Source organism: Pleurodeles waltl, chromosome 3_1 (assembly GCF_031143425.1).
Source record: "Pleurodeles waltl isolate 20211129_DDA chromosome 3_1, aPleWal1.hap1.20221129, whole genome shotgun sequence".
Taxonomy (NCBI): domain Eukaryota; kingdom Metazoa; phylum Chordata; class Amphibia; order Caudata; family Salamandridae; genus Pleurodeles; species Pleurodeles waltl.
This window is the reverse complement of record NC_090440.1, coordinates 1,319,781,284-1,319,807,507: the sequence shown is the minus strand read 5'-3', so window position 1 is coordinate 1,319,807,507 and position 26,224 is coordinate 1,319,781,284. Positions and strand designations below refer to the sequence as shown.

At 43.9% G+C, this 26,224-nt stretch overlaps 1 protein-coding gene across 1 annotated transcript in view; it reads left to right on the top strand.

Annotated features, from left to right (window-relative positions):
- The window catches only part of SLC15A2 (solute carrier family 15 member 2), a 429,960-nt gene that overhangs the window by 21,889 nt on the left and 381,847 nt on the right, over nucleotides 1–26,224 (top strand). Inside the window, exon 2 of the mRNA XM_069224674.1 lies at nucleotides 26,138–26,190. Coding sequence (XP_069080775.1) covers nucleotides 26,138–26,190 — 53 coding nt within the window. The remainder of the gene's footprint in view (nucleotides 1–26,137; nucleotides 26,191–26,224) is intronic.

Below are 26,224 nucleotides of genomic sequence, written 5' to 3'. Positions count from 1 at the left end.
GGGCTTGAACCTTTGCAGTAGAGGAGCCTGTGTTCAAATGCTCAGGACTATGCCTCTAAAAGTCTGGGAGCAGAGTACGCTGTTTTTTTTTTTATTGCTGTGATAGCCAGGATCGCTGTAGTCTTTAAGCCAGACAATCCTGGGGAACACTGCTGCTTGTGACAATGTTAGGACAAACTTGTCCCGGTCTAATTTTGTCATGCATATAGCCGCGTCCACCCCCTGGATTGGGTAATTTGAAGCCTAAATGCTTCGGTCACTGGATGACCACTTGATCCTTTTGGTGTGCTTTTGCCACCCTTGACACTGCCGTGCCCCTTTGTTTGCCACCCCCGTGGGGTTAGCCGCTGTCCCCTCTAGGATCAGCTGCACCTTCCGGTACAGTGGTTGTAATCATGGCATCTGTGCCATTGAATCTGGACAACTCGTTGTAAGGCCTACTCTCAGCTCGTGCTCGCTACAGTGGTCCCAGTGCATTAGATAGGTGCAGGCAACCATTGATTTGGCAATTTTACTTTTTGCTATCTTGAGAAGATTTTTGAAATTAGTGTGCCACAGTTTTATCTACATTTTGGATAGCACAATGACTGTAGCTGTCACAGCAGTAAAGTCTCCTGTGTATAAAATATTCTCTGCTCTGCTCTTTCTATCCTTGTTCCTTTGTGCTGGTTTGTGTGAGCTTCAAAGCCAGGGGGCACTTCAGGGTGATATTTTGCACATTACAAGTATCATGTTGACCCAGAGATCAAGCAGTTCGTAAATGCCGAAAATGTTTTTTAAAAACTTTATTTAATGGTAGTATTTGCAGTAGAAACAAAACAGCCACAGAAAACAATAGAAGCATCTGCTATTCCGCAACCGGTACATGCATAAAATAAGGAGACATATCACAAAGTAAAAAATGGAAAGGGAACTTCCAAACAAAGGAAAAAGGAGCATCATGAGACTACAAATGAAGATCAGGCAAAAAGGGGGCATCAACCATCCAGGTATATATAATCGATTTAGTATGAGGGTGTCATGGTGTGTGAAGTGGAGAGTCTAGTGTTGCCGGCTCTGAGGTTGGAGCGGTGGTTAATAAATAATCTTGGAATGGTAGCCATATATCCCTGGGCCTAGAGGTAATTGGTTGCATGGAGGCATATAATTCAGAGATCGCATCACAGTAAGAAATGTCCCGTAACCAAGCAGTGAGGGTGGGAAGCTTATGACTGCCCCAATTTAGCCCCAACTGTTGTTTGGCCAGGAGGAGTGCGATGGCAGCCAATTTCCACTTGCCAACAGGTAACGGCTTAACATATCCCAACAAAGCCCTTGTATGATCTAGGTCGAGGGGATGTTCTACTATAAGGGGTAATGTGGTATGGATTTGCTCCCAATATGAATGCTGAGAATGTTTTATACAGTGCATACACTATCGTGTTGTTGTTTTAACCCTTCGGGTGCCCGGGACGTAACTGTTATGTCCTAGTTTGCACCGCTCGGGTGAATCGCTTCCCCTTACACCCCAACCCCCCGTCCCCCTCCGTGGCGTCTGAAGACGTCAGCACACGAACGCGCGCTGACCTCATCAGAGGCTGCCCCCTCCGCGCTGGAAGCACAACTTCCAATGCAGATCGGAGGAGAAATGCACAACCATTTCTCCTCCGATCAAGTGGAGGGGGCAAGAGAGGCATGAAAGAAAAGGAAAGGACTTCCTTTCCTTTCATGTCTCTCTCTGCATTTCTGCTGCCCAATCGCAATTCGATCGGGCAGCAGAAATGCCCACTAGACACCAGGGATTTTATTTTTATTAGGCCGATCTGTCCCCAAAGGGGGCAGAAACCACTAGGTCCTGGGGAATTTTTTTTGCACCAATTTTACACAAGGGGAGCGACCCCTTAGGCAAGGGTCCCTCCCTTGGGGGCGGGGGCAAATTTATTTTAGACCATATCTGCTCCCCTTGGGGGCAAATCGGCCTATTTCTATTAGGCCGATCTGCCCCCAGGAGGGGGGAAGAAACCACTTAGGCACCAGGGATTGGTGTGTGTTTATGTGTGTGTTTTGTTTGGGGGGGGGCAACCTCTTGGGCAAGGGTTGCTCCCCACGGGGGTATATTACTGTTGGGCATATCTGCCCCCCTTAGGGGCATATCAGCCTATTTTTGGAAGGCCAATCTGCCCCAAAGAAAGCCCACCAGAGACCAGGGAAATATTTTTAAAAAAGAGGGTGGGTATGGCCATACCCCCACCCCAAATAAATGGGGCCAAAGTTGTTCTGCCCACCATTGGGCAGATGGGCCAACTACCCCCGATCCACTCCCCGGAGGGGGCAGAAAGCCTACTAGATGCCAGGGAATAAATAAATAAAAAAATTATGGAGTGGTGGCTACCAACCTGTATGGGCATAGTTATGCCCCAGGTGGTAACAGTCTTTTAGCTCTCCCCCCACACTAAAACATCTTAACCCACGGCAAGCAAGAGGACATTTGATTATTTTGGTTTTTGGTTTTAAATTTGGGCCATGAGAGCTTGTCTAACTCTCACAATCTTCCCACTTGGAATGGTGAGGGCTGCAATTCTTGGACTTTGGGACGCTGCCATGTAGAAAACGCCACAAGACCTAGACACATCTGAAAACTAAACATCTAGGTAAGTCGCACCCGCACCATTTTCTTGCCCACAATGCCCTTCAAACCTCCAACTTTGTTGGAAATCACACATTTTCCCACATTTATGTGATGGAACCTTCCGGAATCTGCAGGAATTCACAAAATTCCTACCACCTAGCATTGTCACATCTATACCAATACAAATTCTGCCCTACTTGTCAGCCTAAAAATGTTTTTTTCCAAACTGCCCTTTTGGACCCGCTTTGGTTCCCACTCAATTTCGACATGTTTTGGCTCTTCCCTGTCACAGGTGTTGATAGGCTTGGGGAGTGAACATTCATATACACCTGTGACCATCTATCAAATCTCCAGGGACATATGCTCAGGTAGCTGCATGTGGATATAGTAAGCAAAAGATGTGATCAGGGTGATATGCTAAGAAGTGAAGCTGGGTGGTCATTTACCCCTACTTTAGATTTTCCCCCACAAACCACATTTTATTTGTCCATCCACCACAAAAAAGGGTGCAGGCCTTCATTACCCGAAGTTTGTCACCTATTTGTGGGTTCGAGTGAATGATATAGTGCTCATTGTGCCATCTGGCTTTGCATCACTGACAATTTGGCTCCCATCAAACATAGCCTTCTAGATTACATCTTAGACTGGAGGACCACTGAAGGAGTAGGGGAGGAGGAAATAAACATTGCCACTTACGGTGGTGAGCAGGGTGTGCAGGGGAAGTGATGGGGGTTGGATTGTGAAAAGGACGATCTGGGGGTGGAGGTTCAACACAGAGATGGGGAAGGCAGAAACGCAGCATTCCCATGGTGGAATGAAGGCAAAAAAGCAGTTCCTTAAATGTATCTGTGGAAGGACACAAAACGAGTCATCCAATTGCCCCCCACTGGAGTAAAGAAGATATACTCCAATAGTGCAGCAAACTCAATAAGGGAAAGGAAACAAACTGAATAAGAAGCAAGCAAATGAGATTGAGAAGAAAACTAAGCTATGATAAGTAAGGGACTGGCCTGTACATAACAGGTCTTCAACAACAGAGAGCTAAAAGCTGTATGTAAGCGGGAACTTAAAAGGAGAGAGTTGACGTCTGTAGGAGTGGCCCAATCACATGCTTATGAAACGACATTCATGAAAATGTGTACATGGATCCAAAGAAAAAAGGGAATAAGCATGCATGACAGGCAGTATAGGGTCTCAGAAAAAAAGGACGGGTGCAGAAAAAACAGGATAACAAAAGCTGAGGCATCTGCTGGGGATATAGACAAGTCCTCTTCTCTCCCACAACATAGTTGTCCAATGTAAGTCAGTGGGAGCCTACTATAGCAGCTTCGCAGGATAACAACTGACTTTGCAAATTACCAATGGTTAGAATAGAAGATCGTTGTCCATACATTCATATAGCAAAGTGTTCAGGCACATGACGCACAGTGGGTATGTGAAAGGGTTGTGTTACATATATATTTTGCAAGAGGATGTTTACAAAACTCACTAACTTTGCACTTTATAAAGGTCACAAAGTTTTTAAAACTTCTGAAAGCTTTGCATGTGTACAAAATGGTTCCCAATAATGTATGCATAATACTCGCATTAACAGTGTTTGCTGAATTTTAACTCTCAAAGGAACGTTTTCAACTTCTTTGAAACTGGTACACGTTGCAAAGTTTGAAATAACTTGCAGAGAAAACAACTTTGTAACTTTGCACACTGCATTTTAAAATTAATTGAATATAACTTTATAAAGAATATAAAGTAAATCTGTCATGGATAGACTCCTCTAGATCAATACTGCCAACAGAAATTTAAAGCAAGAACAGCCTGCACCTGTATGCTGTCAACTTTAAGCCACAGCCTCTGATAATGGAAGGTTATTCCGTTAAAGGAGGATGACGCTGTCTGTGTATTAATTATGGGTAACGACTCAGGGCACACCTGTTGTGATGACACAGTTTGTTGTACGCCACATTGCCAGGTGCCAGTTCTCAATCGACTGTATGCTCTTGCTGGCACGAGACTTACCTAAATTTGAATACACCTTTGTTGTAAAATGTATGCATTAAAAAAAAAAACCAGCCTATTTGTATAGTAGCTTGAAAGCTCGGAGATTCGTTAAAAATTATTATGAGGGAATATGAGATGTGTCCCTCTAGCATCATGTGCTTGTAATAGTCATTGAAGTCGGCAGGATCTGAGGGACACGACAAGCTCATATGTTTCCTAATTTAAGACAAACAGTTCCCCTACCTTTTGAGAAAATACAAGGGTCCCAGTAAGGTTAATTCGAGAGATTAAGACCCGTGTTTATACTTTTTTTCCTCTGCATTAGCGTCATTTTTTGACGCAAAAGCGGCACAAACTTAGAAAATAGAGGCCAATATTTATACTTTTTTTGCGCCGCATTTGCGCCTCTTTTTGACGCAAAAGCGGCGCAAACTTATAAAATACAATTGTATTTTGTAAGTTTGCGCTGATTTTGCGTAAATAAATGACGCAAATGGGGCGCTAAAAAAGTATAAATATGGGCCTGTATTTTCTAAGTTTGCACCGTGGGGCGGGGAGGGGGAATAGACAGAATTGTCATACCTCTAGGAGTTAGATACTTAGTAGTTGTGTTGGTACTGTCATTGGCAGCGCTGACAGGGGCAATGGGTGGTGAAAACTGCAGTGGCCTCCTGACGATGGCCCTGGCACTTCTATATATATATTCTTTTTTACAAATTAAGCACTGGTTCTAACACTTAAAGGTGGCTGAGATGGTCGTCTTCCCCTCATTACAACTATAGTGGGCACATTGTCTGTAATATACAGGGTCAAACTAGGGCCCATGACAGATGTCCAGGACAATAATGGAAGAGAGTGTTTGACAGGCCAGCTGACAGGCATGTGATTGCTGTAATAAAGCTACAAAGGATTGTGGTAGACACTGTATTATGTATGAGAAAAAAGCAGGAAGGTACCTTACCGCACTGTACCTAAGACTACAGTTTCATGAAGGTGGCACACCAGTCTAGGTTCACAAAAGAGATATTAAAAGAGATGCCATCAGTTGATATGTTTTAATTGTCACCTGGTCAGTGATTCCTGCGGCCACATTTGTATTCTAATGCCCATATTTATACTTTTTCAGCACCGCATTTGCGTCGTTTTTTGACGCAAGATCGGCGCAAACGTACAAAATACAATTGTATTTTGTAAGTTTGCGCTGCTTTTGCGTCAAAAAATGACGCAAACGCGGCGCTAAAAAAGTATAAATATGTGCCTAAGTATTTCAACTGCGGATGGGCGAGGCCTGAAAGGTTAGAAGTGAGTTTTTAAATTACCCAATACAAAAGCAGACCTTCGTTTTCTCCGTGCAGCACAGCTTCAAATCAAACTAACAAAAAGATAATACTTCTACAGATTTTTCAAAGGTATATTAGCATTAGTAGGAATATTATATGCAATACTAAGCACTTTAAAAGTTATAGTGTGTTCAGAGAGCAAATTTTGACTTTTTTGTCATTACAATGCCTGTTTCGTTTCACGCATTTCACGTTACCGATATGGCACATTATTGAGATAAAATATGTACATACAGTGTTCGACTTTGTGACATTAAATGGTTTGTGACTGCTCTACGTTGATTGTAAGGGGCAGAACCATACCATGTTTTACTGTTGGGCTATGTAAATTATTCTCATTTACATTAATTTTATTTAAAGATCTTTCAGAAGGATATCCTCGAAATCTGCCTTGATTGCCCACCTGACCGTCTAGTTGACCAATGTTGAACAAGCACTGAGCTCCCCATTTGGAGTTTGGTGAACTGGTCGCCATATAGCAATTATTTCCCAGCAAATTTAGAATTTGCTGAACCTTGGGTGGATATTTTTCCCATAGGTCACTTTGGGGAAAAAACTTAGCCAGTCGGTCCATCGTGCTTCAACGGCAGGGAAGACCGCCAGCGCCTTTCCTTTTTTCCTAAGAGCAGACTCACAAAGCCTGGATTTGTCTTTGGGGAAAAAAACATGTCCCCTTGCATTGCACATTTTCTCCCACCACCTAATTTAGGTCTGTTGAGGTTACTGTCTTTGTCTGACACCGATGATGTGCCAATATCAGACAGGAAAAACAGACATACATAGTGTAGAGGGTCACCATAATTAGGGCGCCCCAATAGTGCCATTTCCACTGGTATTATATGTCATCTCACCTGTTTTCCCAGCATCAGCGACGGTGGCGGTGTTAGCGCGTCAGAGCCTTGATAAGTAAACTTACAAGGAGACACGCCTAGGCCGATGAACCTTTTGACCACGTTCGGAGACTTCCCAGTACGAGTTATCTTTCTGGCATCACAATCAATATCTCAATAACCCAATCAATCTCTTAGTAACCAATCAACAAGATAATCAATAACATTTAATAGGAATCAATAACGACATCACCATGACTTTTCGGCCATGAATAACCACTAAAATCTAGTTAAGTGTTAGGCTATTTATACCCTATTGATTACAATCTAATAGTCATCTCCGTTAATCTCATTAGCATTCAATCTCATTAGTAACTTTTCAGATACATAATTTGAACACAGTTAATCAACACATAGAGAATATTCATTTGAGCATTAATGCATCATTAATAAGAAGCAGCTTAGTAAAGTCTCAGAGTACAAGATTCAACAAAGCAAGAACTCAGTCATTTGTCTATTTGCGTCAGATATTTGTGAACACCTTAACTAACCTCGAATTAGCATTAGCATGTTGGGCTTCATGCAAAACAACTTAGCAAACACAAATTTGGAAAACATCTAACTATGGCCTCTATCAAATGAGCAATTGGTACCTAGAAAGAAAAGGCAAACAGATAATTACAATTTTCATCAGATAGTTACCCCTCCAACGAATCGGCAATCAGTGTCAGTCTTCGTCCTCAGGACATCAGTTGATTCAGCATTCAGCAAGAACAGGACAGGGCAAAGTCTCAATATGGAATAGCTAAGAATAAGGCGCTCCCCTCATAAGGAGGAGAAGTAAGTATCAGGTAAGGATTCAATAGAGGATGGTTAAGATATCAGAACAGCAAAGTCTCAAAGAATAATGGCAAAAAGTGTCCCAATAATGGCTGATTTCTCCTCGGGTCATGCTGTTATATCAAAGCTGTCGAACTAGCCCTTAATTTCCCATTGGATCAATTTTGGTGCATCATTATCTCTGTCCAATAATTCTTCACGCATCTTACTAGACTTTTCCACAAAACACAGTTCTCATGCAGTTGATTGGCTCTTGTAATTGACGTCTTCATCGGTTGGCATGTCAGGTAAGAAAAGTTACACTTTACGCTCCAGTCAGTAGTCCCATTGTCTTCTCAGCCTTGCACCTGTTACGAATTACACTGTTACATTCAACAAGAATGTCTCCTTGAGCAAGTCAGGTACCATGAGAAAGAATTTACTACGGCTACACACACATATATCTATCCTCTGGAAAAGTACAGCTTGTGTCCTTCAGGAAGATAGCACATTGCACGTTAGAAAAACACAGTTTAATATGAGACAAGGCAGCTAGGCCCAGACCCTCGCTAACTAAGGCCTAGTGATTTATTTAGCAAAACCCCAATACATGACTCTAATTGTAATATGCAAATACAAATCCATACATTAGTGCATTATTAATTCATTATTAATTAGTTTCATTAGTCTTCGTGTACATTTGGGTGCCACTCCCCGTGGGCACATTTCAAACGCGTGCATTATTTTCTACATTAACACATTTTCTATGCGGCTTCATTACACAATATATTGCAAGCTTGTCACGTTAATATTGATTTTAAAGGTCACACTCCAACAGCGGTCCCGCTGTCAGGAAAACTGCATTACCCTCACTTCTAAATGAGATTGGCAGTCTAGAAATGGGTGGACTGCACATTTGTTAATTTTTGTCGGAGGTCCTGTTATTGGAAACTTCTATACGAAGCCCTGATATTTAATCATAATTGCTAATGTTTAGTTGTGATGAGTAGTCAGTGAGTGAACAACAAATATGAAAACGGTAAAAATGATCAAATATTCGAAAAAAACTGAAAATCCTCCTTTCACACTCTTTAGTTTGTGCATACAGAGCATAAGTCCAGGAATATGGTGTCCACACCAGAGTTTCAGACTAACCACTGAGTTCCATTGAGATTAATGGCATGTAAAACAGTAAATTAATCCTGGGTGGATATCCTGAAAAGCTGGGTTGGCTCTGGACTGTACTGAATCTGTGCCTGCCTACCTAGTATCTATATTTTTGAGGTGGGACAGTGAGTACCAGAACTTCAACCCACTAGCAATTATGTTATTCAATGTGCGAAATGTATACATGTATGCTGGAGATGTGTATAGAGTGATCGTAGCTACCATGGATATGATTTAGGGCTCAACAAGGGTCCAGCTACGACCCCTGGTTTGCCCCTTGCAGTCCCTGCCACTGTTTCTGACCCCTGGCAAAATCAGTGCCAAGAACACAGAGACAGCTTGCACGTATGGACATCAGGAATCTGCTGTCCTTGTTTTCTGTCTAATTTGCATTACATTAATTTGGACAGTAGTCTGTGTTAGAAATGGGGTTTTTCGTTGGCAGTCAGGTTGCCCTCTGTCCAAGCAAGAACCCTCACTCTAGTCAGAGTAAGTCACACACAATCCAAAATCAGCCAGTGCTCACCCTCCGGTAGCTTGGCACGAGCAGTCAGGCTTAACTTAGAAGGCAATGTGTAAAGCATTTGTGCAATAAATCATACAACACCATAGCATAACACCACAAAAATACACCACACAGTGTTTAGAAAAATATATAATATTTATCTGGGTATCTTCAGGTCAAAACTATCAAAGTTGCAATACGAATTTGTAAAGATATCACTGAAAAGTGATAGAGAGTGTCTTAAGTCTTTAGAAAGTAAACAAAGTCTCTTTCAAACACAAAGTACCTGGTTTCTGGTGGAAAATCTCCTCAGAGGACCATAGGAGAAGAGGTGCGTGGAAAACTGGTGTGTGCGTCGATTTCTCCTCAGCACACACGGACTTGCGTCGTTATTTTCCACGCGGGGAGTCGGGCGTCGTCTTCCGGCGCGCGGACAGTCTCTTACTGTGGTATGCGGGGAGTACCAGATTTCCCGGGTCTGTGCGTGGATTTTCCTGCTTGTTCTCCGGCTGCGCGTCGTTCTGCGGGGCTGCGCGTCGAAGTTTCAATCTCACGGCAGGCGTCGCGTCGATTTCTCCAGCGGAGTCGGGCGGCGTTGTCCTTGCGAGGCCGTGCATCAAAGTTTCGATCTCACGGCAGGCGTCGCGTCGATTTCTCCTGCGGAGTCAGGCGGCGTTGTCCTTGCGAGGCCGTGCGTCAAAGTTTTGATCTCACGGCAGGCGTTGCATCGATTTCTCCCGGGAAGTCGGGCGGCGTTGTCCTTGCGAGGCCGTGCGTCAATGTTTCGGTCGTCCCGAAGGCGTCGCATTGATCAGCGTCGGTGTGCGGTGTTTTTCTTGCCGCGGAACAAGCTGTGCGTCGAAAAGTTCGGCACACGGAGCGTCCAAGAGAAAGGGAGAAGTCTTTTTGGTCCTGAGACTTCAGGGAACAGGAGGCAAGCTCTATCCAAGCCCTTGGAGAGCACTTTTACAGCCAGACAAGAGTTCAGCAAGGCAGCAGGCCAACAGTAAGGCAGCAGTCCTTTGTAGAAAAGCAGACAGGTGAGTCCTTTGAGCAGCCAGGCAGTTCAGCAAGGCAGCAGGCCAACAGCAAGGCAGCAGTCCTTTGTAGAAAAGCAGACAGGTGAGTCCTTTGAGCAGCCAGGCAGTTCTTCTTGGCAGGATGTAGTTTCTGGTTCAGGTTTCTTCTTCAGCAAGTGTCTGATGAGGTAGGGCAGAGGCCCTGTTTTATACTAAGTTGTGCCTTTGAAGTGGGGGTGACTTCAAAGAGTCTCTAAGAAATGCACCAAGCCCCCTTTCAGTTCAATCCTGTCTGCCAGAGTCCCAGTAGGGGGTGTGGCAGTCCTTTGTGTGAGGGCAGGCCCTCCACCCTCCCAGCCCAGGAAGACCCATTCAAAATGCAGATGTATGCAAGTGAGGCTGAGTACCCTGTGTTTGGGGTGTGTCTGAGTGAATGCACAAGGAGCTGTCAACTAAACCTAGCCAGACGTGGATTGAAGGGCACAACAAGATTTTAGTGCAAAGAAATGCTCACTTTCTAAAAGTGGCATTTCTAGAATAGTAATATTAAATCCGACTTCACCAGTCAGCAGGATTTTGTATTACCATTCTGGCCATACTAAATATGACCTTCCTGCTCCTTTCAGATCAGCAGCTGCCACTTCAACAGTGTATGAGGGCAGCCCCAATGTTAGCCTATGAAAGGAGCAGGCCTCACAGTAGTGTAAAAACGAATTTAGGAGTTTTACACTACCAGGACATATAACTACACAGGTACATGTCCTGCCTTTTACCTACACAGCACCCTGCTCTATGTAGGTTACCTAGGGCACACATTAGGGATGACTTATATGTAGTAAAAGGGGAGTTCTAGGCTTGGCAAGTACTTTTAAATGCCAAGTCAAAGTGGCAGTGAATGCACACACAGGCCTTGCAATGGCAGGCCTGAGACAGGGTTAAGGGGCTACTGAGGTGGGTGGCACCACCAGTGCTGCAGGCCCACTAGTAGCATTTAATCTACCTGCCCTAGGCACATGTAGTGCACTCTACCAGGGACTTACAAGTAAATTAAATAGTCAATCATGGATAAACCAATCAGTAGTACAATTTACACAGAGAGCATATGCACTTTAGCACTGGTTAGCAGTGGTAAAGTGCCCAGAGGTCAAAAGCCAACAACAACAGGTCAGAAAAAATAGGAGGAAGGAGGCAAAAAGTTTGGGGATGTCCCTGTCAAAAAGCCAGGTCCAACAGTCTTTTATTCACTATTAGTGTAATAAAAATGGCACGCAAAGAGCTGGAATGGGATGTTGTTTGCAGCTGAGGTAATAAAACAATGGTTTCAAATGCATGTTGTGTGCAACTTTGTGGGTGTGTGAGTATGTGGGTCTATGTGAGAATATTTGTGTGTGATTGGAAGTGAATGAGTAGTGATAGTCAGGGACAGGTGACAGGTAATAAGGGAGAATGAGTGAGACTGAATATCAGTTATTATGAGTGAGTCACAGTGAGAAAGAAACAGTATTGCAAATTAAAAGTGGGTATGAGTGAGAGCCAGTGAGTGTGACTGAATGCGTGAGAAGGAGGGAAAGTCAGAGTGAGTGAGAATATGTGAGAGTGAGTAAGGATGAGGTAGTAAGAGTAAGTGCAAGTGCGTTTCAGTGAGTGGGAGAATATGAACGAGTGAGCAAGACTGAGTGCAAGAGAGTCAAAATGAATGAGTGCAACTAAGAATTATTGAGTGAGAGTGAGTGAGAATGAATCTGAGCAATTGTATGTAAGTGAGCATAAGTGATAATGTAATGTTATTCTAGTAGGTCTGCCTTTGGCTCTTGAATACTGAAGATAATTATTGGCTTATTGAGGCATTTGAGGCAAAATACCAGAGCTGGCATATTGGAGGCAATGCTTGACATGACAGCATTATGTGACAAAAAACTAGCACATAATTGAAGTAGTACTTGACCTATAGGACATACATGGCAAATGGCTGGTGCTGGCATATCTATGTAATTCTTGACATATAGGCACCCATGGGAAAATGAAATGCTGGTGTTGCCATAATGGAGGCTATTCTTGGCATAATAGGTCCCTATGATAAAATACTGTGTCTGGTGTACTAGAGGTAATTCTTGGCACATTGGGCACCTGTTAAAAATTCTAGTGCAGGCATATGGTGGAAACTCTTGGCATAGGGACTGCATGGCAAAATGCTTGCACTAGCACACTGGAGGTAATTCCTAGCATAATGTAGGACAACCTGGGAATATAGGATTGGGGCAACTATGAAAGAATGCTGCCCCTGACATACTAGAGGATTATTTTGAAATAAGGGTTAGGTTACCCATGCTGTAGGGATAGCATTAATGACAACATTCTCACACTGGCAGGTAATGTTTGGCATTAGGGGATCCTGGAAAAAGGTGGGACACCCATGACAAAATGCTGACCCTTGAACAATAGAAGTAACTTGTGACATTTAGGATACGCAGAGAATATTTCTTTAAAAATTGAAACAGCCCCAGAGGAGCATCAACTTTCATTAGTTTTGCACACCGTAAAATGACTTGAATACTTCATGAGTGCTCTTTCACAGCCATGGATGTTTAGCAAATGTATGTGAAAATGTTTTTAAAACATTCTCGGGGGAGAAACCTATTGCACCTGGCCCTTTTTGCTGGGTCATCCCCGGTCTTTTTTCCTAATTTCTCCTAAATTTTCTGACCAGTTTTTGTTAGCTTTAGGACTTTGGCTTCTTTACCACAGCTAATCAGTGCTAAAGTGCATATTCTCTCTGTTTAAATTGTATTGTGGATTGGTTTATTCCTGATTGTCATTTTCGATTTACTAATAAGTCCCTAGTAAAGTGCACTGGAGGTGCCTAGGGCCTGTAAATCAAATGCTACTAGTGGACCTGCAGCACTGGTTGTGCCACCCACATTAGTAGCCCTGTACACATGGCTCAGACCTGCCACTGCAGGGTCTGTGTGTGCAGTTTTAAACTGCCAATTCAACCTGGCAAGGGTACCCACTTGCCAGGCTCAAACCTTCCCTTTTTGTACATGTAAGGCACCCCTATGGTATGACCTAGGTAGCCCCATGGGCAGGGTGCAGTGTATTTAAAAGGCAGGACATGTACTGGTGTGTACTAACAGTGAAATACTGCCAAATTTGGGTTTCACTATTGCAAGGCCTATCTCCCTCATAGGTTAACATGGGGGCTGCCTTTAAATAACTTTAAAGTGCAGATTTCCCTTGAGGGCAGATAGAAATATGGAGTATGGGGTCTCTGAACTCACAATTTAAAAATGCATCTTTTAGTGAAGTTGTTTTGTAGATTGTGAGTTTGAAAATGCCAGTTTTAAAAAGTAGGCATTGCCTTGCTTAAACAGTTCTGTGACTCTGCCTGTTTGTGGATTCTCCGTCTGGGTCTATTTGACAGTTGGGCTGTTTACACCACTCCTCTAGACAGTGACACAAAGGGAGCTGGGGTATAGCCTGCATATCCTGATGAGCCATCTGTGCTGAGAGGGAGGGGAAGAGTGGTCACTCACACCTGAAAGGGCTGTGCCTGTCCTCACACAATGCAGTCTCCAATCCCCTGGTGTGTGTCTGGTGCCTGGCCTGGACAAGGAAGGATCTTGCAAACATGTGAGGCTTTGCTTTGAAGTTTGCCAACTTCTAAGGCATAAGTAGTAGACCCAAATCCCCAGACTTTTAGAATCTTTCTGGAATCAAGAGGAACCTCTGCCCAGGAGAAGAGCTAAAAAGCTGAAGGAGGAGTACTGTCCCTTTGCTGTGTTGCTTTGTTGGACTGGCCTGCAGTTGCTGCTTCTGCCTAAAAAGAGTGCAAAGGGTGAGTGAACTTTGCTGTGTGTCCTGTTTGAGAGAGTTCTCCAAGGGCTTGGAGTAGAGCTTGCCTCCTGTTGGAAGTCTCAAGGACACCAAAGACTTCAGTTTCCTCGACCTGCAGCACTGGGAACTGTGTGTTTTGTGCTGTTCAAGAGGAGTAATCACAGCAACGCTGACAACGAAACCGCTGGCCTGCACTGTGACCTGCAGATGACGCACGGAGCTGCACTGCCCTACTTCGCACCGCGTCCTTCGTCTCATCGACGCCATCATTGGATGACTTCACTGATCCGCTGCTCGCACCGCGACCTGTGGGCCTCGCACTCCAGTATCACCTGCTCACACCGCAGCCTGGGCATCCCTGACGACAACGCTCCTGCTGACACTGGCACTGCTGACTGCACCGTGGCCTGTGGACACCGCTCATGAGGTACACGAAGCACCATCCTGTCCTGCACTGCAGCCCCGGTCTACCTATGCCAGCACCATCGACTCCAGTGTCATCACCAGGCATACCTGCCTGCACCATGGCCTGTGGACACCGCTCTTGAGGGTCACAAAGCAGCGTCCCATCCCACACCACCGGCGTGGGCCTACCGACAACAGCGCATCAACAACGATGCCGCCACTGCCTGCACCATGATGTGGTTGCACCGCCCCGCTTCACACCGCAGCCCTGGTCTCACCAACGTCACTGGATGCCATCACCGAGTCGCTGCCTGCACTGTGACCTGTGGGCACCACATGTCGCATCATCCCTCTTCGCACCGCAGCCCCGACGCCATCCATGCAGCGCTCCTGACTTCATCTGCCTGGAGTTCGATCGGCAACGGGTGTGACTTCAAGGGCCCGACCACCCACGCACCGACTCTGTATCCGACACCACGACGCCAGCGACGCCACTCTCCAGAGCTCACCACGAGGATCACGACACCCTGCAATTCCAAAGGTACTGTTTGCGGGTTTTCTCAACACCATAGCTGTCCTGCGACACAGAGGCCGGTCTGAACTGTTGGTTTTGTTGATCACAATGCTCGTAAATAGCCCCAGGTGGAGGAATTGACTTCAAGGAACTGTATTTTTGAGTAAATCTCAAATCTTGATTTTCAGTAAATCTTGCAAAATTCATATCCTTAACACTGTATGTTGGATTTTTATCATTTTTGTCTTGTTTTATATATAGATAAATATTGGCTATTTTTCTAAAACTGGTGTGGTGTGCTTTGGTAGTGTTTTCACTCATTACTGTGTGTTATGTGCAAATACTTTACACATTGCTTCTGGGATAAGCCTTACTGCTAATGTATTATATAACAGGAACCAGAACATTTCAAACAGAATTGTTTTACATAGTCACCAAGGCAGTACTAAAGAAGACAGCAATAGTAATAACAAACTGAGACATAAAATAGTATTAGCTTACATCAGCAAGTGCCATTAAGGAGACCAGGAGACAATGACAAATGTCTCAGTTAGCAAATACTTATATACAAGTAAAAACAACAAATAACAAAAAACATGCTTGTTACTTCACAGATGACTCCTCAGCACATTTTCAATTCCACTAGGAGGGGTAGGACTGAATATCAGATAGGAGGGAGTTCCAAATATGGGGACTCACTAAATAAAACTTTGTGGTGTCACGAGGAGGTTTGGGTGAGGCCAGAAAATGTTGGTTGGCTGATCGAGTAGCAAGACTGGAGAGCAGCAAGACAGAGAATCAGAGAGATTTTTAGGGGGCAAGATTGTTAATAGGTTACAAACCTAATAATAAAAACCTGTAAATGTCTATGTTCTTTTCGAAAGCCAGCTAACTTGTTGATGGTATGTGGTGGCAGGTATGCTACTGAAAGCTCAACTTGGGTGGACTTGGTAAAGTTAATGACCTTGTCCATTGTGACATTGGAGCAGCTGGGTAGGCCAACTAAAAGGTTAAAACAAGAGTCAGTTCTGATCACCAAGGAGAGAATAGCAGGTCTGTTCATATTGAAAGGAGAGGATGCATCTTGCATATATTAGGCAAATTTGGAGATTGTTAGACTTCTCAGCCTTAGTGTGGTCTTCCCCCAAGCCTTTTGCTTTACTCTTCCTGTTTTTGCTGAATTCTTATTTATTGGCCTTAGGACTCAACAGACTTTAGCACTGGTAACTGGTGTTAAAGCGTTTGTGCTAACTGCTCTAAACACAGTAAAATTGTCCCACACCGAAAAGGCAAATTTAATTTACCTGTAGGTCCCTAGTAAAGTGTTACTACCTGTACCCAGGGCCTGTAACTTATGTGCTACTAGTGGACTTGCAGCACTAATAGCGAGTCCCACGTAAGTATCCCTTTTAAACATACCTGCTTTTGCAGCCCATGTGTGCATTTTTAAACTGCCATTATGACCAGGAAAAAAAACCTTTTGCCAAGCCTAAATCTCTCTTTAAATACATATGTTACCTCTGGGGAAGGCCCAACACAGTCCATAGGGCAGGGTGCAGTGTATGTAAATAGTAGGATATGTACTTTCAAGTTGTACATGTCCTGGTAGTGAAAAACACATTACTTCATCATACAGTACTGTGATGATACCTACCTCTCCCACATGATAACATTGGGTTACCTTATTACATTTAATATGGGTTAACTTTCAGTTGGGAGCAGGTAGGTGTGTCAAGTTTGGTCTCTATAGAATTTAAATTTAAAACTTTCTTTAATGGTAAAGTTGGAATTTAAGTCACAATTCAGAAAATGCCACTTTTAGAAAGTTGTCATTTTCTTGTCCTAACCATTTGGTGTCTGCAGCTGGTATTCTTGGTCATGTGACTAGGTGTCGCTGGCATTTGGTTGTTCTGTATTACGCCCAAACAGTCTAAGGGAGAATAGGTATTGGATGGATGGGCCATCATTGACATGATAGGAGGCAGAGCTTTCACCTACCACACTTTCCCATCACAAAGATATTGCTTCAGCCCCTTTACAAAGGGTTTTACATTAGTTTTTTGTGCCACAGACAAGCTGAGGCCGGAGCAGGGTGGAAGAAGATTCCTAACACCTTTGGAGCTGGAAACCTCTAGAAAGTTCTCCTACTTCAAAGCTGGCACCAAGTATAAGTACTGGACCTGCAGACCCAACTCTTCATTTAACATGTTGACCTGTGGAAGACTTAGAAGGACTGATGTGCTGCTCTGCTGCAAGAAGGTCTGCTACTTTACTGCCTTGCTACCATGCTGCTCTGCTGCCCTGCTGATATGTTGCCTGCATGAGAAGGACTAGAAGTGCATCTCGACCCTAGCACCACCAGAGTGACTACAGGTAGTTAGCTGGCCTCCTGATCAGAGCCTCAGGGACAGGAAAGGCTTCAGCCACCTTGAACCCTGCACCTGGACTCTGCCTGCTGTGAGTCTTATCACCCCAAGAAGTGCCTCTCTAGGCCAAGACCCTTGTAAGAGGGCCTGAAAACGGCCTGAAAACGGTCTGCCTGCCCATCTGTGGTTTTAATCGAATCCAGTGTGAAGCAATGTGAAGCCCCGCAAAGCCTTGACACACACCTACAAGCTTTATCAGAACCGACACTGAGTGACGCAAAACCATGCAAAACCTCACTATCCAGCTGCCAGCCTCAACAGAATCAACGGCGAATGACTCAAAGCCTTGCTGCAAAGCTGCCAGCTTTCCCAGAACCAATGCAACTCGACCTGAAGCCTCACAAAGTCTTGCTGCACAGCTTATTCGAAACCAACACAGAGCAGTGCAACTTAATAGAGGATCTCACATTACAGCTCCTCTGAACTGATGCCAGACTAAACAAAGCCTCGCAAAGAAACTGCACATAGACTGTGCACCAAAGACATAAGGTTCTGTCTGGTGGACTCAACTGATTCCCTGAACTTGTGACTTTGTCCTGGAGTGGAGCGATCAGACACACACAGTTGCCTTCAAGCACTATTTTTACCTAAACCTTTAAACATGAATATCTCGGATTTTGCTAATTGGATTTTTGTTTTGTTGTTTTCATTAAATTCAATCCTATCGTTCTACACTGGTGTTTGTTATTGTTTGAAGTGCTGCATAACTATTTTGCACATTGCCTCTAAGTTAAGCCTGATTGCTTTTGCACCAACTACCAGAGAGTTAAGTTTTGGGAGGTTTGCTTGTGCCTCACCCTGACCAGGGTTGTGGTTGCTGCTTGAGTAGGGTTCCATCCCCCCCCCCCAGCCAGTAACCCAATTTTCTACAGAGATTCACCACATGGCAATCTTAAGAATTAACTTTAATATCCCAGTTTTTTAACAGGTTTCATAAATGGCAGTGACTCAGGAGAACAGCAAATTTAGTTGATGAAGTGGGAGGGAGCATCCGAGGCTGGGAAATAGTCAGTTCTGTGTAATACAAGATAATGGATAGGAAATCTAGATGTATTGAAAGGTAGAAGTGGGTGAATATTGCAAATAGGAAGTTACTGAAGTACACATTTATTCATGGCTTGCCAATTTCCCAGTTTGTATACACTTTACATTTCCAAGTTTGCAGAGTGTTTAGGTGTGACATTTAAAATTTTAAGTGTAACACTATGAGTGACATTTTACCAAGAGCCAAACAAGGCAATGGGTCCTTATAAAGAAAATATTTTCAGAAATTAGACCATTTGGAAACCTAGTAGTGTGTAAAAAGAGTTGTAAAGGGAGTTGCAACAGCTTGGAACAGTTGATAGGTACATTGCCATATCAGATTCTGATCCCATGGGTATGGACTATCAACAGGGCAAAAATGGGAGGCTTTCCTGTTGCATGTGTTTTAACTATCACACTCATTAGAAGAGCACAGAGCAGCAGGGCTCAACAGCCACCAGTGAACAAACAAACAGACTGGCAGAACCCCAACAGCATTGACTCCATCCTGTGTAGAGAATGAGGGGGGTCCAGTCGGCCTCTGCAGCTATTATTGAGCCAGATCCAGAATAGGGCCAGCTCAAGTGAAATTTGCTGAATTTCTTCCACTGTTATTTGCAGACAAGACACATTTTGCATTGTCTTCCCTTTCTTATGCGTTTGGAGAAGAAACCTGCAAAGTTTGAAGGTGGATTTCTTATTTTCACTTTTAGCTGGCCAAAGCACAAAAACCTAAATTAATGGGCTATTGGCCCTTCTTTTGATCAACTATTATCTTGGCTGGGACTATCTACAGCCTAACATGTTCATGTTAATGCATACACAACTTCTTGTCACTTTGTAATGTGCTTAAGAGGCAAAACAAATTGGGGTAAATGTTTAATTTGTTGAGGTCCTGATTATAATAGGTGTGCGTGCACTTTAAGAATATAAGATGTATCTGTTGCCAGAAGTAATGACACTGATTGCCATTTATGTAGCACTTACTACTTTATGTTTTAATTATTTTTGTATAGCGCTATTCATCCTTATGTAGGCTATCAGAGAGCTTTTCATCACACAGATATTATACAGAGACAATAAGTGTTTATGTCAGTTTACAGGAAATGTTACATAAGAAAATAAGGGTTACAAGGTAAAGGAGTCATTTATCGTCCTAGTGGTAGACATTATGGTGGTCATTCCGACCCTGGCGGCGGGGACCACGGAAGCACCGCCAACAGGCTGGCGGTGCTTCCAGGGCCATTCTGACCGCGGCGGTAAAGCTGCGGTCAGAAAAGGGGAACCGGCGGTTTCCCGACGGTTTTCCCCTGGCCCAGGGAATCCTCCGCGCCGCCATGGGGATTCCATCCCCTTTCCCGCTAGCCTGTTCCTGGCGGTTTTTACCGCCAGGAACAGGATGGCGGGAATGGGTGTTGTGGGGCCCCTGGGGGCCCCTGCACTGCCCATGCCACTAGCATGGGCAGTGCAGGGGCCCCCTAACAGGGCCCCACAAAGATTTTCACTGTCTGCTTAGCAGACAGTGAAAATCGCAACGGGTGCCACTGCACCCGTCGCACCCCTGCAACTCCGCCGGCTCCATTCGGAGCCAGCTTCATTGTTGCAGGGGCTTTCCCGCTGGGCCGGCGGGCGCTCTTTTGGAGGGCGCCCGCCGGCCCAGCGGAAAAGTTGGAATGGCCGCCGCAGTCTTTTGACCGCGGGCGGTCATTCGGCGGCCAGATATTGGCGGGCGGCGACCGCCGCCCGCCAATATCAGAATGAGGGCCTATATGTTACTAGTGCATGGTCAGGAGAAACAAAGTTGGAGTTTAAAATGTAGAGCAATGTCTGGGGTTGTTTTTGGTTGGGGTTGTGTGTACTAATAAATCTTCATTAACAGGAACCTGTTCTAGCAATCCTAAAATAACCAATGATTGATTAAAATAAACAATAAATAAACACTGCTGTGCAGGTTGCATGTAGCTCTCTGGTGCCAGTTCATAGTTCTCTATGTTACATTAGAATGACTGTAACTTAGGCACTGTAAGTGACAGAAGGATCTCTGTGACAAAAGCAGTAACTGGCAGTAACCCACTTAAAATACAAAACTGTACTTTACAGCAGGCACATTAGCCCTCTTTACTAGTTTATGACGAGTCACAACCGTGACTAAACCAAACACAGATGACTCCAGTACGTTCTTTTCTGTGTCAGGGAGATTGAATAGCATTGGATCACGTTCATGATGCACAGCAGGGCTCAAGTTCTGAAAAAGAAGTGGGTGGAATCACCAAGTTAGGCAGAATAAGTGTGGCATCAATGTGCATGACATCACTGTGTGTAACATCACAGGAGGTGACATTACAGGAAGATACATCATCAAAATCTGCCCCATTCCAATCCAAAACAATCTGCCCCACTCCAATCCAAAGTCCCAATCCATCTAACTTGAGGGTGCACCTGCACTGTGGCAAACAAATGTTTCATCTCTGAATTTTAAGTCATTATTATACATGCAGAGGTGTCAACGAGAATTCTAAGTTTTTATCTTCACCCAACAATATTGTGGTTGATGCCTCAGGCATGAACAGTTGAAGTGATGATTGAAGATGTTGGCCTCGGAGTGATGTAGATCTTTGGGGTTCTAAAATGCTAGCAAAATATTCCTATGTTTCTGGGAACATCACCTCTACCTACAAACAAGGAAAACTGCAGATATTACTGTAAATATGCATCGAATTTCATGTTTGAGAATATTCTGCTATCTTAATGAAAACTGGCCCTTTGGAAAACAGTAAAAATAAGACATTGCTATGCTCAGTTTAGAATGTGCTGACCAGGTGTTAACTCCCCCTTATCTCCATCAACATGCCCCCGACCACACCTCCTCCAGGGGTACCGTCCGGGCCTTCCTTCGGAGTGCAGCAGGTAGCTAGTATTTGCGGCTTAGCTGATTGCTGGTTAGATCTATGGCAGAACTGCAACAATTTGGGATAATTTCTTGTTACTGACTTTCAGGTTTACTTTAGGTGCCAGGGTCTTCACTTTTAAGCTGTAAAACATTGCAACGCTGTAAATGTTTTACCTCAACCTCTTCCTTTGATGCAGGTTTATGTCTGGGAGAAGTAGGAAAGGAACGTGGCACTCCTCTAAAAGTGCGTGCCCAGCTTTGCAGCAGGGTAGATGGATTCTGCCCTCTCACAACAGATGGTGAATTGCGTCTACCCGCGTCTACCCTCGACTCAGCCTTGGCCCAGAGCATCTGCTTCAAGAGAAACTAAAACCAGAAATAGAAATCCTGGTAGTGCAGGCGGGGGGGAGCAAGGTAATCTCACTATAGCCTATTCATGCAGAGATGAAAGTAAACTGGGGACTGTAGTGGGAGAGGTGGCAAGGGACTTGTGGAGTAGGGATTCAATGCAGATACATCACATACAAAAGGACAGCTTTGTGTATTTCGGGATATATAGAACTATATATGTTTTGAATCATGATGAGATCGATGTTGCTCCATCCTTTGTGGAAGGAGAAGAGCGATTCCAATGTTTTCCTGTCCTCGAACACCGGGTTTCTCTTTCCATCATAGACAGAAAGACCTCAGTTTAAGTATGTACAGATGAGTGCGAAATAAGGAATGTTTCTGACCACTTTCTGCACTCTTTGGGAACATTTGCAATGTATTATTAATGGGGTTTTTACACTTTTTTACAGCTGTCATCATACAAAGAATAACAATTAAACAAGTTTGAGTAGGCTGCCCGAGTGCTAGTCAGTTTGCCCTGGCGAGATGATAGGAGGGAGGTGCTCAGTGCTTGCGTGCATTAAGCCCCCTGCGGGCCACAGGTAGAGGCTTGTGTCACAGCTAGGAACATTCGACCCTTCGAGTAGGTATTTCCATGCTGGTGGGGCGTAAATTGAGCTGTCTTGTAACTTAATTGGCGGTCTAGAGGCCGGGTGTTGTTAGCATGGGACAAGTGCAGTACTCTTTGAGGACGGTGCTGGGGGAAATGCACCTAAACACAGGGCATCTTCTTACTTAATTCTAAGCTGGGGCCTGCTGTCTCAGTGTCTAAGGAGGCCAATTAGACACACTGGTCTGATCGCAGTTGGGTGGCGCCTTGCTCCAAACAGAAAATAACAATAGGCAAGCCTCCACCTCTGGGTCTTTTTGACATCACAGGGCCCTCACTGTGTTTGTTTACACCACCCCAGGCACTGAGAACACGTGGTATGCTCCAGCATAGAGTGGGTTTGCACAACTGAAGCCCCGGTGCCAGTAAATAATACACATTTAAATTGTGATTTGTGAAAATTCATGAGGATGCACTGTCATACATGCCAACAATTTAGAAGAGGAAAGTTGTAGATTAAACAAAAAACAAACAGATAATGTATTTGCCCCATTGAGTTTTATTGAAGAAGGGTCAGTTTCAGGCTGAAGACAGCTAAAATAAAGCCATATTTTGCTTCAAATATCGTTTTCCAGCATGAATCGGGTCTATTGGCATGTATGCTCCGTATATTTAAGAAATCAGGCAACACAGCGGGCACATTCACTGGCAGCAAGCTTGCTGCTTAGATGCAGCTCCTTTTTCAGAGCGCAGCCCAAGGGGTGACTGGGCAGCTATAAATGCATGACTAAGGCATTATAGTGCAGTGATGCGGACACCACACTAAAATGTGTTAGTCTAACCCCAGATGCGTGGTACCTGGCAGGGCTGTTTATTAAATGGGGTGGCTGATGCCACTGTGTACAGGAAAGTTTGCTCTTGCTTAGCACGTTATTAGGTTGAGCCTGCGAGAGCATGCGCCAGCACTTGCGCTCTCGCTTGCGAGGCTATTGTATCTAATAATGGGCTCACACCCCGTCCATAGCTTAACCATTCGCTGGCACCATTGTCAGTGTTCTTTGTTGCCTTTTCATTGGGCCACGCTGGTCATGCATCACTTCCTATTCTCTGTGTGGAGAAGGGGTGAAGTACAGATTCATTAATTTCATTTCTGCCTCTCCTCCGGCTGTCTCTGCTCCTGCTGTAATTAAGGTAATATTTCTTTCTCACATGCATTTCATGAGCTCTCCAAACATTCCTGTTGCTTATAGTTACTCACATTGACACCTTTGTTTTACTCATATTTTCTCTCCACATATGTATCCTCATTTCAAATTTCACAGAACTCTCCATGTAACTTTGTTTTAGTGCATGTTGACTCCTTTGTTGTTGTCATTGTACTTTACTCTCCATGTATGTTAATCTTGTTTTAAATTTTACAAAAAACCGCCATGCGACTTGAATTTGCATACATAATTACACTTTAAAACAACGTCCTTTCAACCATTATGATTGAAAACAAACACTTATTCATTGGACACTTACAATTGACCAAGTTACATTGGCACGTCATTTTATCTTTCTGAAGAGCCGGGACTGTCATTGAACAGCTTTGCACAGCGTTCTAGTTTGAGTCACCAACTTTGTCATGTGTTTGATGTACCGTTCCCTCCCATTTGTTCCATAATCCTTCTTTGTTCTTATTTTCTTACCCTAAGCATCACATTTTTTATGTTTTTGCTGGCTCACAGTTTCCAAAAGCATTGATGTTTGAAACGAGGTTAAAATATGCAGAGTGAAAAAATCAAAGAAAAATAGAGGACTTTAAGAACAAGAAATGCTTGCACATACCATTCATAAAATAAAAAAGTTGTAAAGAAACAAGTGGAAATTTGATGAATTGCCCACCTGCCCACAGGATGCTAAATTGCCATATGGCTAATCTGCTTCCAATGTACGCTTGCCGCTATGGCTGAGAACTACAGTCATTGGTGTTTGGGGTTATATTGCCTTTACAAACAAAACAGGGGTTTACCTTTGAGCTCTACTTTAATTTTCTTTTGAGGTTAGTGTACCATCCACTAAAGCATAATAGTTCTTTGTACAGAGGGATGGTGCATTATGTTTTGACTTTGGAGTTTCAAAAAGAGGCATAAAGCAGACAGGAGGTGGCAATGTTTTTTCTGTGATGTATGTGATTGAGGCAGGGGCATTTGTCTGGGCATTTACTTGGGGTGTAACCACTGGGTATATCTGGTTGTTATATTGCTCATGGTAAAGGAGTGGTACTCTTGCATCAGTGATTTTTTTTTGGATTCACATATGCCATGAAGGTGTGTGCTTTCCATTCTGTATGACCACCTGGGCATGACCGTACGCCTATCCCAATACTATCTACCAGACACATTACAAATGACTGCCACAAAAAGCATAATGCCTTTTTATTGTTGTGATGTAGTGTGCACTGCTTGTCTAACCTCACACGAGCCTACTCTACTTGGAAATTCCTTTCACACTATCTGAGCTTGCTGCAGACCATGGTGTCATCTGAATAGTCAAAGAGGTGGCCTTACTAGGTGATGCTGGTAATCTTCTTTCTATGACAAATACACATTTGTTTGTCTTGCTGCAGCCCTAAGGCCATCATTTGTTTAAATATATATAGAAAGAAGTTCATAGAGAGCGTATGCTTTTTTGACTGCCCCTTCAACCATTGGTTTTTCCGTAGTTTTCATGCCTTGCCATTGTTTGGATAGCTTTCCATGCTGCTTCCTGCCTGCCTTCAACTTCCAGTCTGTTTTAAAAAAAAATGTTTTAGTTATTTATTCATTTATTTTTTGGAGCGGGACCTAGTTGTGAATTGCTGCCAGCCCCTCCATCTTAAAAAACACTTTTGCACTACTTCATTTTACTTTTTTATTTTTTAATTTGCCGCTCAATCTCAGATTCATAAATGAAAAAACAATGGTGCCAACACCTTTTTGTAAGTGCGCATGTGTAACAATGCACGCACATGTGTCATCATGCATGCAAGCAGCTACAAAATGATGCAGCTGTATCTTTGTGCCTTTTTTTATCCTTTTGTTGGCTATGTTGCACAGAATCATCACTGGGCTTTACAGTATCACCTAAGGGCATTCGCAAAAATAAGTCCAAAAAAAGAGACCTTTTGGCTTTTTCAATGCTTTTTAAAAAATAGTTTTAACCATAACAAATATACATTATAGGCTAGACCTGTTGGCTTTGACAATGCTTGCTCCCTCGTGCTATGAAACTGCTTTTAGTCTAGAAAAATAAAGCAAACAAATTAATTATGAAAAATCAGTAGAAGTTTTTCATTTCCCATTGGAAGGATGGAAGGGTGGACCTGCAAGCATTCCAACCTGTGGCCAGCTGCTTACATGTGTATTTCTTCAGCAGACGCATTAATTATCCCACTTACAACATTACCCTTCTCTATATGCTTCTTTACTCCTGGTTGGCGAAAAGGTGTCAAATGTATTTCCACAGAACACTGCAAGCGCCACAGAATTATGTGTTGGCTGGGCAGACCCGACCGTGGAAGACTGCTGAGCCATAATCTCCCCTGAATTTAGTGCTCAAGTGCTGCGTTAGCTTCCAAGGCTGGGGGAGGTGAAAAGACACGCTCAGGAAAAAAAGTGTGCAAGTTTATTTGCCAGTGGCTTTGTTCAGAAAGCGTGAGCTGGGTGCTTTCCCAGTCCAGGACAGACAGAGAGAGAAAAGCGGTGTTCCCCGCAGCAGGGAGAAAAGGCATCATGTGGAAGACCAGACAGAGAGCTCGTGGAAACCTAATAACTTCCCTCCCCTTCCTCTTTTCAGGGAACCTGCCGCCTAATGATGACCAAGGACCGCGGCCGCGGAAGACCTCCCCGGTGAGTAGCTGCACTCTGTCTGTGGGGTAAAAGA